Below are 15,868 nucleotides of genomic sequence, written 5' to 3'. Positions count from 1 at the left end.
CGTTGTCTTTGTTAAAAGAGTGTTTCTCCTGTCTCTTGGTGGTGGTGTAAAGGGGATGAGTTGAAAACTGAGCTGAGCAGGGCCATGGCACAGGTCTCTGCCTGGTGGGGGAAGCAGGCACACGGGGGCAGATCGGTGCATGAGCGGGGCTCAGAGCTAGGAGAGCTTCCAGAATGAGCTGAAGACACAGCCTAGGTTTGAATATTGCTGCCTTTTTTTTTTTTCCCTGATGTATTTTATGAGACATAAAAGGGAGCTGAGACAAATATTTATCCCCTTTAAACAGGGAACCCTTCCTATACAGTCGTGGGGCTCCAAAAGCCTATGTCTCCTATCTTCCCTCCTGGCCTCTTCTCTTTTCTGGTGTGAGGAGCAGCTCGGGTGCTCTGCTGAGGACGTTTGAAACCTGAACGTGGCAGCCAGTCTGCTCAGCAGTCCCTTCAGAGACAGCAGCTCCCCGACTTGCTTCCTTGCTCATTCCAGGAACCCCCCTTCAGGCTGCTATTCAGACTGAGTCTCCAGGAGGATCAAACTGCCCCTGAGGAAAGAATGAGTCTCTTCTGGGGCCTTCTCGGTGTTGTCTCAGCTTGCGCAGGGAGAGGGCTGAGCGGCAGTTCTACAGCCGATGTCCTCATCTCAACTGGTTTTCGGCCAGGAGAAGCAGCTGGGAGTAGTCAGGAATGGTTTTTTGGAACATGGTCCAAATGGATCTGTTGGGTCCATCAGCTGAGATTGCTTTATGGGCCAAAACCCTGGTTCAGCTGATGTCTACATGAGCCTTGAGGGGCAGGATCCCTTTTGTGTGACTGTTCTTTATACCAGCGGTTCAGTGGTCAAGTGGGTGGCCTCACCCAGCTTGCACAGACCTGCAGACATCACCACAATTGAAAAGGAAAGAGGTGTTTCAGGCCCAGACCGAATTTCATGAGGCTTTTCCAATAGCTGGGTGGTTTACTGCACCCTCTTGGTTTCATTTCAGTGCTGCTGGAAGCAGGCAGCTGAGCACTGATACTCTGGGTCAGTTGTGACCTCTTGGGGACCTCTGGTAAATCCTTCCCAGCCTTTTGCTCCCCCGCTTCCCACCAAGAGCCTACACTGCAGGAGCCTTCTTGTACCAGTGGCCGATTTTAGGGGCTGTGATCTCTCCTGGGCTGCGTTACCGGGGCAGCGAGAGCAGCGCGGGGAGCGCCAGAGCCTTCCCTGGGACGGGGTGGCAGTGGAGACAGCCCCGTGTGAGGTGTGAGCAGGGGGACGCTCTGCTCAGCCCGGTGGGGGAGCTGCAGGAGGAAGGAGAAAGGTTAAAGAGCAGCAGGGTGTCTGAGAAGGAGGCTGGTGGGACCATGCTCCGGCCTCCCTGAGCCGGGACATCTACCAGGAAACAAACCAAGATCGAGGGTCCTGTATCCTCCCCCACCAGGCTGAAGACAGTAGCTCAGGAGAAAGGAGGTGTAAGGAACATTTGACAAAGAACTGTTGTTTTTACATAACTGAGGACCTGGTGCCTGACCCCAGCAGGAGGGAAGGACCAAGAGACTATGAATCCTTAATGTAAAACACAGTCTCTTCCCGGAACATATACTGATACGTGTATGCACACTGATACCTGTATTTACAAGTTAATTTAGGGGGAAGGGCAGCCAAAGTACCAGGAATCCATATCTTAGATTGATAAGGGGAAGGGTCTGTATGTAAACTGAGGCAGGGTCGGTGATCTGTAAACCCTGAAGTACCAACCAATGGGGAACAGGGGAGGGAAGTTGCCACCGGGATTTTGGGGGGATACAAGCAGGGGCTTTTTGCCCTATTACCTGTGCCTGCCTTTAGGTAGAACACCCAGTGTGGCAATATTGTTATTTAAAAAATTGCTTTGCTGAGAGATCCTGCCTGAGCCCGTTATATTTGCAAAATAATGGTTTCCTACAAAGCAAACGGAGGCGAGTCCACACTCAGGGCGGCAGGAGAGCCCTCTCCTTGCCCCCTCGCCCTCCCAGCTGCCGCTGTACAACAGGTATGAGGCTCTGGATGTGGAAGGCAACAGATGATGAGGATGAAGGTCCATCTACACCACACGTGCTGACAGGATCAGTATTATGGCCGCCTCCACCAGGCAGAAAAGACAGGTTATAGTCGTAGGTGACTCCCTGCTAGGGTGTACAGGGGGTCCACCATGCCGGACAGACCCTCCTCTCAGGGACGTCTGCTCCATTCCTGGGGCCTGGGTTAAGGACATCGCCAAGAAACTTCCCAGCTTGGAACGGCCCTCGGGCCACTGCCTGTTACTGCTCTTCTGTGTGGGTGGTGATGAAGCTGTGACCCGTAGTCCAAGGGCCATCAAAAGAGACTTCAGGGCCTTGGGACAGTCAGTGAGGGAATCGGGAGCACAGGTGATTTTACCTCCTCTCTCCTTCCATTGGCAGGCAGCAGCACTGGGAGACACGCATGGATGCGGTCTGTTAATACATGGCTCTGCGGGTGGTGCCACCACCACAGTTTTGGGTTTTTTATAATTGGATGGCCGACACGGCAGCGGGTTTTGCTGGTGCTGGATGGGATTCACCTTTCTCAAAGGGGGAAGACAGGAGCTAGCAAGGGCTTATCAAGAGAGCTTTAAACTAGACGTGATGGGGGAGTGCGACAATACCAGGCTGTCACCTCCTGGCCAGAGGTACAAGAAGGGGAGAGGTGACTCAGGTTCATGGGTCCCCTTGGTTGGAAAACAGTATATGTAATACTTAAAGTCAGTGAACAACACCTCATATTTTGCAGCTCGGCCCAATTAACAGATGTTTCGGCAGCAGAAAGGTTCACCTAATTGGTTGCCTAATTGGTGAACAGTTTAACAGCAAAAGGATTTACATAAAGGAGTTCGCGGCACATGTGGGGTTGTAAGCCTTATGTTACTGTAATGCTCACGGGAGGGGAGGCAAAGAAACAGGAAGGAAGGGAGGGAGGGAGGGAGGGAGGGATTCTACCACCCTTAGGGCTCCGCAGCGTGGATGATGGGACTTGTAGTCTGGGTCCAGTGATGTGTGGCCTCTGGTGTCTCATGGTGAGGATGCTGGGGTTTGTATTTTGGGAGTGCAGTGTCCTCAGGGGTCTGGTCCGGCTCCTGAGATGTGCTCCTCAGAGTGGCCCTCAGGATGGTGGTTCCCTGCCGGTGCTGCTATACGCGAGCCTTTTTATAGCCCTCTAGGTTGCCTGCTTGCGGAATTTTTTTGTCTTTTGCGGAGGTGTTATTGCAAAATAAAAGTTGGGGGGGGATTGTGAAAGATAGACTAGTCTCGGGCCGTCTTGAAGGGTCTCAGCTTTTCCCTTTGTGCCATGCTGGGCCTATCAGAAGATGGAGCTACGTGCCCTCTGGCACGTCCCCCACCTCCTACGGTCAGCCGGCCACCTGTGTCTGTGTCTCCTTGGCTCCTTGTTGGTAGGTAAATCACAATTCACCTTAGCCTGAGTGTCCTGTCTACTAGGCCACAATGTTTGAGCCATGATTCTTTCCAGTCTTTGACAACGTCCCATCTCCTGTGGCTGGAGGAACTAGTTTCGGCACAATGTTTGAGGCATAATTCTTATCAGTCTCTGACACAGGCTCACCCATGACAAGCGGTGGGATGAGATGCCCAGGTCAGAGGGGCAGGGTGCCTGTGAGGATCCTCAGCCATGGCCCCGAAATGTGTTGGCCTCACTGGAGGACACTTGAAGTCTTACAGAGATGAGCCAGGGGCTCCTGAGCTAATAGAGGCCAACGGGAAAGCCCAGTGAAATGCTGCAGAGGAACTAAGGGCTGTTCCTCTGAGAAGGCGACGCAGCCAACAGCCCGGCTGAGATCCCTCTACACCAACACACGCAGCAGCGTGGGCAACGAACAGGAGGAGCTGGAAGCCCCTGTGCTGCTCGAAGGCTACGACCTCGTGGCCACCGCTGAACCGTGGTGGGATGGACCCCGCGGCTGGAGGGCGGCGATGGGTGTCTGCAGGGTGTTCAGAAGGGACGGGCGAGGAAGGAAGGGTGGAGGGGTTGCCCTCTACATCAAGAGATGGAGCGAGTGTGAAGAGCTGTCTCTGAAGAACAGCCACGAGCAGGTTGAAAGCTAAGAAAGGTAAGAATCAAAGACTGAGGCAACACCCGGCATCAGCATAGACTGGGGGATGAAAGGGTGGAGAGCAGCCCTGTGGAGAAGGACATGGGGTGCTGGTGGATGGAATATTGGACATGAGCCAGCAATGTGCGCTTGCAGCCCAGAAGCCAATTGTATCTTGGGCTGCATCCCCAGCAGCGTGGGCAGCAGGTTTGGGGGAGATCCTGCCCCTCTGCTCTGCTCTGGTGAGACCCCCTGCAGTGCTGGTCCAGCTCTGGGTCCTCAGCACAGGACACACATGGACCTGCTGGAGAGGGGCCAGAGGAGCCCCAGAAATCATCTGAAGGATGGAACACACTTTTTAGCAGGGTCTCTTGTGACAGGACAAGGGTTGATGGGTTTAAACTAAAAAAAAAGAGGAGATTCAGGCTGGACATGAGGAAGAAATTGTTGCCCCTGAGGGTGGTGAGAGCCTGTCCCAGGTTCCCAGAGAGGTGGTGGATGAACCATCCCTGGAGACATCCCAGGCCAGGCTGGACGGGGCTCTGAGCAACCTGAGCTGGTGAAGATGTCCCTGCTCATGGCAGGGGGGGCACTGGGGGAGCTGGGAAGGGCCCTTAACCCAAACTGTTCTGTGATTCTCTGTGATGCTCTCCCTGCCCAGCACGCGAGAGTTGCCATCTTTCAGGTTTTGAGCATGTGGGTGTTTCTGTCACCCGGTTTCTAGTCCTGCCTGCCCCGTTCCCACCGCAGCCTCGGACCGCCCTCCCTCTCTCCCGGCGGTACGGGTGTCTCTGCCCACCGCCCCGCCGGTGCCCGGCCTGCTCGCCGGTTTGGTCCCGGATCTGGCGCTTGCCCCGGGGATGGGGCTCTGAGCCCGTCGCCGTGTCACCCTTACCCGCCGATGGGGCGCCAGCCAGGTCCCCGTGCCCAGCGAGTCCCCGCGGCGCAGGGCCTGGCGGGGACAGCAGGTGGCGCCGTGCCGGGGCGGGGCCGGGGCCGGGGCCGTAGCCGGTGCAAGGAGCGGCGCCGGGGCCGGGGCCGTAGCTGGTGCGCGGGTGTGCGGGTGGGGCTGTGCCGGCGCCGTAGCCGGTGCCGGTGCCGTAGCGCGGGGCGGGGCTGTGCCGGTGCCGTAGCCGGTGCGCGGGGCGGGGCCGGTGCCGCAGCCGGAGCCGGTGCCGGTGCCGCAGCCGGTGCGCGGGGCGGCGCGGCCCCATGCGGCGGTGAGGCGGCGGTGCGGGATGGCGGCGGGCGGCGGCGGGCGGCCGCCGGGCTCCGACTCGTCGCTGGAGCCCTACGTGCAGACCCGCATCTTTAAGATCATCGTGATCGGAGACTCCAACGTGGGCAAGACGTGCCTGACCTTCCGCTTCTGCGGGGGCGCCTTCCCCGACAAGACCGAGGCCACCATCGGCGTGGACTTCCGCGAGAAGACGGTGGAGATCGAGGGCGAGCGCATCAAGGTGGGACACGGCGGCACCGGCACCGGGCCCAGAGGCAGCCGGTCCCTGCCCGGGGCTGGGTTTTGCACCCAAACCTCAGGGGCTTTTCCATTCTCAGCCCAGCTGGAGGGAGGGAGCAGGGCAGGCTTCTTGCCGTGCTGAGGGACCTTCCTGAGCAGTCACGGCCACGCTGTCACTTCCGAAAGGACGGCGCAGGGCGAAGCACTGCTGTCCTGCTCTCCTGACAGCCAGCACGACCGGGTCCTCAAAGCGACAGGGGGGCCTCTGGCTTCAGCAGCTGGACCAAAAGACCGGCACAGCTGCAAGCAGCTGGGGAGGGAGCTGTACGCAGGACCAGCATGGTTTGGGGAGCAGATGGCTCTGCGCTGGAAGGCCGGGATCTTGCAGGAGCTGGTTGCAGAGGGCTTGGCAGCTCAATGCTGAAGGCTGCTGCCAACGAGCACTGGGGTGCAGCTCCAGCAGAGCTAGAATAGGATGCATTTGCTGTGTGAAGGCCAGTGTGACATCTGTAAGAAATGCATTAGCCCAAACCTGAAGAGCTCTGGCTGATGTGTCAGAGCAGATTTGCAGATCAACAGCAGCCCAAGGAGCAGAGTTTGCGGCTGAGCTTGGCCTGCCCGGTCAGGTGGATCAGCACTGACAGCCATCCGCAGGCAGGACTGACTGCTGGAAGAACCAAATATTGCTCTTTTGCTGGCAGATGGGTGATCAAAAGTTGAGGGACTAATCAGAATAAATCAGAGCTACTAATGGTGGATGAGAACTTCAGCTGTGCTATTGTGTTGTCCATGAATGTTTTTCCCTCTGTCCCTTAAGAGGAGAGGGGCTCATTTCCTTTCCCCCCTGCTTTCCCCAGCTCTGTCCAACACCACGGAGCTGTGGTGCTGTAATGCAGCTGGCGTGAGGCCTGTCCTGCTGCCACGAGCTGGAAAACGCTGCCAGGCATTTCCTACCTTTGGATATTATTAGTGCTCAGCAGGCAGCAGTGGGAGGCAGCGCAGCAATTCGGCCTTTTCCTGGGCCCACGTGTCCCAGAGGGGAGATGAGAGGCGGGAGAGGTGCCCTCCCTCTCCTGCTCTGCCCAGATGGAACACCCTGGGAGAGATCGGCAGGGAGGTGAATGAGCACCACCTCTTCTTTGCCATCGTTTTTCCCCTCGGAAAGACTCTGGGGCAGGCCCTGTCTCAGTGGGGTGAGATCACCCTGTGGTGATTTGGATTAACCACAGACACTTGTTTGGAAATTGCCAGTTCTGAGCTTTAAGACATGACCTACGAGGGCCAGCAGAACACACAGAACCACAGACTAACAGCAAAGTGTGGGTTGGCTGGGACCTCTGGAGGTCGTCTGCTCTGCTCCAAGCCCCTGCTGAAGCCGGGCAACCCAGGGCTGATTGTCCAGGACCATGTCCAGGTGGCTTTTGAATATCTCCAAGGATGGAGGCTCCACAACCTCCCTGGGCAAACTGTGCCAAAGCTCGGTCACCCTCAGAGTGAAAGGTGTTTTCTGATGTCCAGAGGGACCCTCCTGTGTTTCAGTGTGTGCTCACTGCCTCTGATCCTGGCACCAAAGAGCCAGGACCCATCTTCTTTGTAGTCTCCCTTCAGGTATCTATACACATTGGTAAAATTTCCCATCTGAGCCTTCTCTTCTTCAGGCTAAACAGTCCCAGCTCTCTCAGTCTTTCCTTGCAGGAGAGACACTCAGCCCCTTCAACATCTTGGTGGCTCTTTGCTGGACGCTCTCCAGTCTGTGCCTCTCCTGTCCTGGGGAGCCCAGAACTGAACACAGCACTCCAGGTGTGGCCTCAGCAGCACTGAATAAAGGGGACGGATCAGGAGCAGCTCCTTCAGCCCGCTGGCAACACTTTGTTTAATGCAGCCCAGGACACCATCCACTGTCTTCAGTGCAAGGGCACACTGCTGGTGTTCAAGCTGGTGTCTATCAGGACGCCCAGGTCCTTTTCTGCAAAGCTTCTTTCCAGCTGGGTGGCCGGTCCCCAGTGTGTACTGCTGCCTGGAGTTGTTCCTCCCCAGGGGCAGGACTTGCCACTTCTCTTTGAACTGCATGAGGTTCCTGTCAGTACATTTCTCCAGCCCGTCGAGGTCCCTCTGGAGGGCAGCACAACCACCTCGCATCCTAGCCACGCTCCTCCCAGTCTGGAGTCACCTGCACGCTTGGCGCGAGTGCACTCTATCCCACCATCCAGATGTTAACAAGATGTTGAACAGGACTGGGCCCAGTATTGACCCCTGGGGTACACTGCTCGTTATCAGTGTTCAACTTGACTTTACATCGCTGGTCACCACCTTCTATGCCCAGATGTTCATCCCGTTTCCAGTCTACCTCACTGTCTGCTTATCCAGCCCAGGAGCTTGTTGGCTCCTCTGTCATTTAGGTCACAAAGGTGGCATCAGAGCAGAAGGGCAAAAGCTCGCTTGATCTTGATTTTCAGTACGAATACAGACCGTGAAAGCAGGCCCTCGTGATCCTTCTGGGTTTTTGGGTTTTAAGCAGGAGGTGTCAGAAAAGTTACCACAGGGATAAGTGGCTTGTGGCGGCCAAGCGTTCATAGCGACGTCGCTTTTTGATCCTTCGATGTCAGCTCTTCTTATCACTGTGAAGCAGAATTCACCGGGCATTGGATCATTCACCCACTAATAGGGAAGGTGAGCTGGGTTTAAACCATTGTAAGACAGGTTAGTTTTACCCTACTGATGATGTGTTGTTGCAATAGTAATCTTGGAGCTTCCTGGATTGCTTGTGCCCTGCTACATTGTCTTTTCCGTACCTATTGGGGTGGTCGAAGTCCTCCACGAGCACCGGGACCTGATGTGTGTCCTGTGTGTGTGCAGAGCACCTCATCTGCTTGTTCTTCCTGGTCAGGTGTACTCTAGCAGACACCCACTGCAATGTCACCCGTGCGGGTCTGCTCTGTAATCCTCACCCACAAGCTCTCGGTTGGCTCCTCACCCACCGCCGGAGCTCCGTGCCCTCCTGCTGCTCCCTCAGACAAAGAGTGCCTCCCCCTCCTCCTCTTTGACGTGACTCTTCTGTACATACCACTGTGTAATCGTTGGGGTTCTCTTTTACGGCATAGGATTGGGTGGACAAATGTCCTGATCTGGCGCAAGAATGTGTGTGAAATGAGAAGTGCGTTGTGTGGTTTGTTCCTCTGGTGGGGATGGTGGTCGAGCGCATCAGGAGGAGGACGAGAAGCAGGGAGCGGTCCAGCAGCAGAGAGCTGCAGGAGGGCTGCCTGACGAGGTGTGACAAAGTCAGGTAAGTCGTCAGGCAGGGACTTCTCTTGCTCTTGAATATATAGGATGAGCCGCAGTGGCCAAAACATGGGATATGCTGCACAGAGCCTGGCACTTATCTCTGAGTATCGAAAGTGAATTAAAGTGCTAACATCACTCTTACTAGATAAGCTAGGCTTGCTTGGTTGAATTACAGAAGCGTGTGCACTGGCCTATACAGCCTTGGGCACTGTCGGCATAGGCCTTAAAGCTTGTGTAACTCATCCATCAATCCTGGTTTGTCTGATAAGAGGTTGCTGCTCCCTGCAAGGCTTGCGGTGCCGTTCCCTGGGCTGTGGCAGCGCTGCCAGAGCCGGCGGAGCAGAACCCCCTGCCCCTTCCTGCGGCAGCTGGAGGAGCCAGCCCACCCCTCAGCCTGGGGGCACAGCAGGACAGGAGGGATGAGACCCTTGCTCAATTGACAGGGTCCTTAACAGGACCCCGAGTCAACTGACAGCATCGTTAACAAAGGAGGTGCCCAGACTAGCATGAAGCTTCTGGACCACGTTGTAATGCCCACAGCCACATCTGACCAGACTATAAAACGGGGTCCCTGCTGGAGGCCCCCTTGGAGTGGTCTTCTCAGAGCAGCGGGTCTGTGAACCGGAGCCCTCTCCTTAGACTGGGACGCCATCTGAGGAGATTCCCAGGATTGAGAGCGCCTCACCTCCTCGTTTGGGTGCGTGGTTATTTACTGGATATATCCGTGAATGAGCCCTTGCCCAGCCCAGGTGAGTGATTATTTCTTGTGGGTACCCTGCAGTCAGAGGGCTCTGGTTCGTTTCTTGTGAGTGTGTGCGTGCACGCTGTGGATCCTCATTATTCTTATTTTGCTGTACCCCAATAATCTCCTCAACTGATATACAAACCTGTATTTTATGTTGGAGTGCTAATTGTATAAACCCTGTTTCTGGTCAGTTGATTGGCTGCACTTTTTCGGCCAAAATAAAGTCTGTTTTGGAACTTGTTGTCCGCTTAAAACTGACTTTGTGGTGTCTCTGTGACGTTTAAATTGGAGCCTGTCTTGTCTGCTTCGCTTCCCAGGTGCAGGTGTGGGACACGGCCGGCCAGGAGAGGTTTCGCAAGAGCATGGTGGAGCACTACTACCGCAACGTGCACGCCGTCGTCTTCGTCTACGATGTCACCAAGATGACCTCCTTCACCAACCTCAAGATGTGGATCGAGGAGTGCAACGGGCACGCCGTGCCCGCCCTGGTCCCCAGGGTGCTGGTTGGGAACAAGTGTGACTTGAAAGACCTGATCCAGGTGCCATCCAGCATGGCGCTGAAGTTCGCAGACGCTCACAACATGCTTTTGTTTGAGACCTCGGCCAAGGACCCTAAGGAGAGCCAGAACGTGGACGCCATTTTCATGTGCCTGGCGTGCCGGCTGAAGGCGCAGCGCTCGCTGCTCTGCCGGGACCTGGAGGGGCGGCCGGGCCAGGCCCGCAGGCTGGAGCCAGCGCCGGACGCCAGCGGTAAAGCCTCCTGCCCGTGCTGAGCCCCGCGGCTCCGCCGCCCCTGTCACGGTCACCCCAATAAAGTCTCTGCAGCTCCCACAGCTCTGGGTGGTGCTTTGCGCGCCTCGGCCCGGCTCGGCTGCGCTCGGCTCCCCTCGGCTGCGCTCGGAACGGCTCGGCTGCGCTCGGCTCTCCTCGGCCCGGCTCGGCTGCGCTCGGCTCCCCTCGGCTGCGCTCGGAACGGCTCGGCTGCGCTCGGCTCTCCTCGGCCCGGCTCGGCTGCGCTCGGCTCCCCTCGGCTGCGCTCGGCTCCCCTCGGCTGCGCTCGGAACGGCTCGGCTGCGCTCGGCTCGGGAAGCCGCGGGGGAGCCCAGCGCGCAGGCGCGGCGGTCGCGCAGGCGCAGTGTGCGCCGCCGCCATGAAGTAGGTGAGGGGGGCGAGGCGGGAGCCGGGGCGGGGGTGGTTCGGTTGGTCCCGGTGCTGACGGTGCCCTCGCCCCCAGCCCCCTGACGAAGGTGAAGCTGATCAACGAGCTGAACGCGCGGGAGGCGGAGCTGGGCGTGCAGGAGGCGGTGTCGTGGCACGCGGAGTACAAGGACAGCGCCTGGATCTTTGTCGGTACGGGCGGGGAGCGGGACCGCGCCGGGCGGGGAGGGGAGCGGCGGCCCAGGCCCGGGCCCGCCTTGCCGGTGCTCCCATCCCGTCTCTCCCTCTCTCGCTGTCCCCGCAGGCGGGCTGCACTACGAGCTAACGGAGGGCGATGTCATCTGCGTGTTCTCGCAGTAAGTGTCTCAGCCCCCGGCCCGCCGTGCCCCTGCCGCCGCCCGGGCTTCTGACAGTGTGTTGCAGGTACGGGGAGGTCGTCAACATTAACCTGGTGCGGGACAAGAAGACCGGGAAGTCCAAAGGCTTTTGCTTTCTGTGCTATGAGGACCAGAGGAGCACCATTCTTGCTGTGGACAACTTCAATGGGATCAAGGTGAGTGAAGCAGCCGGGGCACGGTCCTGCCTGCCAGCCCTGGCTCCCGAGGTGCTGCTCTGTGACAAACCAATGGGTGCAAACTGGAACACAGGAGGTTCCATTTAAATCTGACAAGAAACTTGTTTGGGGTGAGGGTGGCAGAGCCTGGCCCAGGCTGCCCAGGGAGGTTGTGGAGTCTCCTTCTGTGCAGACATTCCAACCCGCCTGGACACCTTCCCGTGTAACCTCATCTGGGTGTTCCTGCTCCATGGGGGGATTGCACTGGATGAGCTTTCCAGGTCCCTTCCAGCCCCTGACACTCTGGGATTCTGTAAAACCAGAGCTCCAGCAGCACTGGTGACGGTGACCTGCAGTGGTGCTGGTCTGTGCCTTCGCTAACAGCTCAACTGCTCCCGTAGATCAAGGGAAGGACAATTCGCGTGGACCATGTGGCAAACTATCGGCCCCCCAAAGATTCCGATGACTTAGATGACGTCACAAAAGCCCTCCACGCGAAGGGTTGTGGAGTTAAAACGCCACCTCACACGTCATCCGATTCCCTGTCAGAAGATGGCGAAGAACCTGTGAGAAAGCAAAAAGGTGAGGTGTGTTCTGCACAGAGCCTTCAGCCTTGCAGGGCCCTTTGCTCGGGGGAGCACCAAGGATGGGTGTGCTCTGGAAAAGAGCCACAAGCCCCGGTGTCCACGCTTTACTGTGGTTCCCCAAAGGGTATGACAGTGCCTTTATTTAACCCTTTTCTGTGAATGTCCTCTCAAAGTCTCTGAAGAGCTGTATCTTGCAGATAATAAGAGCACTTTTCCTGGAAAAAAGTCTGCCAGGCTGCAGAGTCACTGTAGCAGACGGGGAGAGGGAAAGCTTAGGAAAAGCACCACTTAATCTGAAAATGTGGCTGCTGCTGTAGGACTAGAGCGCTGTAGATGTATGGAATGACCGTTATGTGCCCTACCCAAGACAGCTGGATAGAACATAAACCCAGAAGATCTAGATGAGATTCTGTGGCTGGAAACTGAAGCCAAGGCAAGTAGCGGGGCTGGAGTAGTCGACCGTTAAAGGTCCCTTCCAACCCCAACTTTTCTCTGATTCTATGAAAGTGAACCTAGAAACGTAGCATCAGTTAAACCATTCGAGTGCCTGAATACCTCCAGTTCTAAGTGAGTGCAGCAAGATTTGCTGCTCTGCGTCTTTCAGAGGAAAAAGATGTAGAGTACATCCAAACTGAATGAATGTGCCACCTAAAGGACCCGCCCTGGTGAGACCACATCTGGAATATTGTGTCCAGCTGTGGCCCCTCAGTTCCAGCAGGACAGGGAACTGCTGGAGAGAGTCCAGCGCAGCCACCAAGATGCTGCAGGGAGTGGAGCATCTCCCTTATGAAGAAAGGCTGAGGGAGCTGGGGCTCTTTAGTTTGGAGAAGAGGAGACTAAGGGGGGACCTCATTAATGTTTATAAATATATAAAGGGTGAGTGCCATGAGGATGGAGCCAGGCTCTTCTCAGTGGCAAACAACGATAGGACAAGGGGTAATGGGATCAAGCTGGAACACAAGAGGTTCCGCTTAAATTTGAGAAAAAACTTCTTCTCAGTGAGGGTGACAGAGCACTGGAACAGGCTGCCCAGGGGGGTTGTGGAGTCTCCTTCTCTGGAGACATTCAAAACCCGCCTGGACATGATCCTGTGTGACCTCACCTGGGCGTTCCTGCTCCAGCAGGGGGACTGGACTGGATGATCTTTTGAGGTCCCTTCCAATCCCAAACATACTGTGATACTGTGATACTGTGCGGCTGTCCTGATGGATTTTTAAGAAGCCATTACATTTAGTTTTTTGCATCTGTGTAGCAGCAATCTTGAAAAGTTACCCTTGTCAGAGGCAGTGTGGTGCTAGAAGCAGTGACTTGCTGCAGGAGCTGCTTGCTAACGGCACCCTAGCTGGTTAGGTGTGGTGGCCGTGGGGTGGGGGCGTCCGTTGTTCTGAAATGGGCTCTGAGCTGCACGGCGTGCAGAGAAACCTTACCTGCCACAGCCAGGCTCTGCTGGCGGCAGACGGGCGTTAGCAGCAGCAATTTGGGGCAGCTACAGAGGAGGGTTGGTGGAAAAGAGGCAGCAAAACCAAGGCTGGGGACAAGGTGTTGCTCCAGAGTGCTGGAGAGGTGCACAGAAATGAGAGAGGCAAAAAGGAGAGCGAAGAGGGGAAAAGGTTCTTTGGGTCTGGAGAAGAGAATTTTCACAGAGTGGGTCACGATGTTCTTATTGCGTGGATGTTACTGATAGAATGAATGGAAGGTGCTCTGTATTGCAGCTGTGTTGAAGGGCCCGAGGGCAGCCTTGCTGGGAAGAACGCGATGTGGTGAGTGTTAAAGAAGGAAGCAAGATGGCTCAAGCTGGAGGAGAAAAGTGTTGGGGTTGGAAGTGGGACAGGATCTCTCTGTGGGGGAAAGGGAGAAAACATGAAATGGGAGGGGAGCTGGAAAGACGCTGCGGCGCTAGGCAGAGCCTGGGGAGTCAATGCGATCTGGGACTGTCCGTCAGGGAAGATGAACCTTGTATTTCAGATAAGGAGAAGAGCAGACAGGAGCGGCACAAGCAGAGCTCCCAGGCTCTGAAGAGGGTGGCGTCCGCAGAGGAGGTGCAGCCCAGGATCAAGATTAAGAAGGAGAAGGAAGACCCGGCCTACGAGCGCTACGCCAGCGGGAGCCAGCAGTGCCGGAGGGGCTCCGAGAGGAAGGCTGGGAGCAGGGTGCCGCGGGACGAGGAGGAGCGGAGACACCAACGGCCATCGGAGGGAAAAGGGGAAAAGAGCTGCCAGAACCAGAGGGGACAAAGCGGTTTGTGGGACGAGAGGGAGAAGAGAGAGGAGGCTGGCAGGAGAGGCGACAGGCACGGCAGCCGGCGAGAGGAGTGTCCCGAGGGAGGCAGGTCCCGGGAGCGCAGTTCTGGGGAGCCCCATCCCAGGCACGGGGAGCGGGGCTCTGCCAGAGCCTCCAGTCGCTGCTGAGCCCTGGGGCGGCCGCTCCGGGGGCTGAGAAAGGCCCTGCGCCTGCCCCAAAACGTCCTGGAGCCTCCCTGGTGGGGCACTGCCCCTGGACCCTCTGCCTCCACCAGCTCCCACTGGGTTTGTCAGCCCACCCTCGGGCAGGGATGTCCTCAATGCCTGTGCTGCGCACTGGGACTTGAGTTTTGTTGCCTCCTTCAGTGCTTCTTGCAGCGTGAGACTGGCTGGGGTGCTGCGGTGTGAAGGTGGTCACTGGGAGCAGCAGGATGGTCCTTCCCAGAGCGGCCCAGTTCCCCCAGTCCTGCTGGGGGTGTCGCCGCGGGGAGAGGCCCCGGGGTGTCTGACTGGCCTCACGCACCCCATTGGGATCCTGAGCCCGCCTGAGGGCTGCTGGCGTGGATCCCGAGAGATGCGCTGCTGTGTCAGGGCGGTTTTTCTGTGGTTTGTTTTGTTAATAAAAGGTTCCTGTTAACCAGAACCCAGCCCTGGGAGCAGCGTTTCTGTCTCCGGTGGCGGGGGATGGCGTGCGGTTCTCTCACACGGTGTCGGGGCTGGTGTGACCTGCAGCCCCCGGCGATGGATGCGGAACAGCCATGGAGGGAGGGCTGGTTTTTAGCCAGATCTGCTTGCTGCAAGAAGTAATAACTCCTGATGGTGTTCCTAAAGCTAAAAGTCACCCAGAGCACAAAAAATGCCAATTTGCACTCAGAGATGAGCTAGTTTTAGTAGAGTTGTGCAAGTTTGCATGCTGGATTGAACTAGCATACCCAAAAGGAATGCTGGAGGATATTTATATGTAAAAAGTAACAAAAAGTAAAGTAGTAGAGGAAGTAAGTAAAGTAGTAATAAGTAACCTCTTACCTAATACAAACCTGTCTAATGCATATTCATAACATCATGGTCAAGTGTGCTCTGTAATTATGCTGTGTCCTGTTGTTATTCCTGTGCTTGTTATTTCTCTGGTGGGGGTTTGGGGATGGAAGCCCTCGCTCCCATTGTCTGTGCCTGGTGCTGAGTCAGCTCAGGACCCCATTCAGCTGACCAGCCTTGGCGAAGTTTCCACACGTGTCCGGGATGTCCTGAAGTAGCTGTAAACCTCCCGTACCAACCTGCAGTCACCTGTTGAGTTGATGGGCGAGTTTCTCACCGTCGCAGCGTCTCACACGTTTCTTTGGCCAACCTGTTCTCAAGGCACGAGCAAAATTTCATCCAAATAGACACAATGAGACAGACCCCGTGGAGAAGGTTTCTCTATCTGTAAGGTGTTAGATGTGTCAGATTAGGAAGAGGGTTTGAAGGTTCCACTTAAACATGAGAAGAAACTTGTTCCCGGTGAGGGTGTCAGAGCCTGGCCCAGGCTGCCCAGGGGGTTGTGGAGTCTCCTTCTGTGCAGACATTCCAACCCGCCTGGACACCTTCCTGTGTAACCTCATCTGGGTGTTCCTGCTCCATGGGGGATTGCACTGCATGAGCTTTCCGGGGCCCTTCCAGCCCCTCACATCCTGTGGCTCTGCGCCAGGCCCGGTGCTGGCTTCAGGCAGGTGGCTCCGTGCCTGCGGGAGCGGGTTTTACCCCCGGAGCGGCCGGGCCGGGAGCGG

General features: G+C 56.6%; 2 protein-coding genes across 3 annotated transcripts; both read left to right on the top strand.

Moving 5' to 3' along the window:
• The first annotated feature begins 5,144 nt into the window (after positions 1–5,144).
• On the top strand, positions 5,145–10,398 carry RAB33A (RAB33A, member RAS oncogene family). Its single transcript, XM_005512178.3, has 2 exons — positions 5,145–5,541; positions 9,885–10,398. Exons 1-2 carry the CDS (start codon positions 5,320–5,322, stop codon positions 10,338–10,340), a joined length of 678 nt encoding a protein of 225 aa, XP_005512235.2. The 5' UTR covers positions 5,145–5,319; the 3' UTR covers positions 10,341–10,398.
• Positions 10,399–10,611: 213 nt separating this feature from the next.
• On the top strand, positions 10,612–14,748 carry RBMX2 (RNA binding motif protein X-linked 2). 2 transcript variants are annotated; one of them, XM_065028173.1, is made up of 7 exons: positions 10,612–10,722; positions 10,802–10,917; positions 11,030–11,081; positions 11,149–11,278; positions 11,680–11,860; positions 13,578–13,625; positions 13,831–14,501. In XM_065028173.1, exons 1-7 carry the CDS (start codon positions 10,718–10,720, stop codon positions 14,271–14,273), a joined length of 975 nt encoding a protein of 324 aa, XP_064884245.1. In that variant the 5' UTR covers positions 10,612–10,717; the 3' UTR covers positions 14,274–14,501. The 2 variants fall into 2 exon arrangements, with proteins under 2 accessions (XP_064884245.1, XP_064884244.1); XM_065028172.1 differs by lacking the exon at positions 13,578–13,625 and having other exon boundaries at positions 10,626–10,722; positions 13,831–14,748.
• Positions 14,749–15,868: the final 1,120 nt, after the last annotated feature.

This window comes from Columba livia, chromosome 12 (assembly GCF_036013475.1).
Source record: "Columba livia isolate bColLiv1 breed racing homer chromosome 12, bColLiv1.pat.W.v2, whole genome shotgun sequence".
NCBI lineage: Eukaryota > Metazoa > Chordata > Aves > Columbiformes > Columbidae > Columba > Columba livia.
This window is presented reverse-complemented; position numbering and strand designations above follow the sequence as displayed.

Bases quoted from the DNA above. Each gene is read 5' to 3' on its own strand.
- RAB33A (XM_005512178.3), top strand. From the start codon at position 5,320: ATGGCGGCGGGCGGCGGCGGGCGGCCGCCGGGCTCCGACTCGTCGCTG. The intron at 5,542-9,884 runs GTGGGACACGGC...TTCGCTTCCCAG, and splicing joins TCGAGGGCGAGCGCATCAAG to GTGCAGGTGTGGGACACGGC.
- RBMX2 (XM_065028173.1), top strand. The intron at 11,082-11,148 runs GTAAGTGTCTCA...AGTGTGTTGCAG, and splicing joins GTCATCTGCGTGTTCTCGCA to GTACGGGGAGGTCGTCAACA. The intron at 13,626-13,830 runs GTGAGTGTTAAA...CTTGTATTTCAG, and splicing joins GCTGGGAAGAACGCGATGTG to ATAAGGAGAAGAGCAGACAG.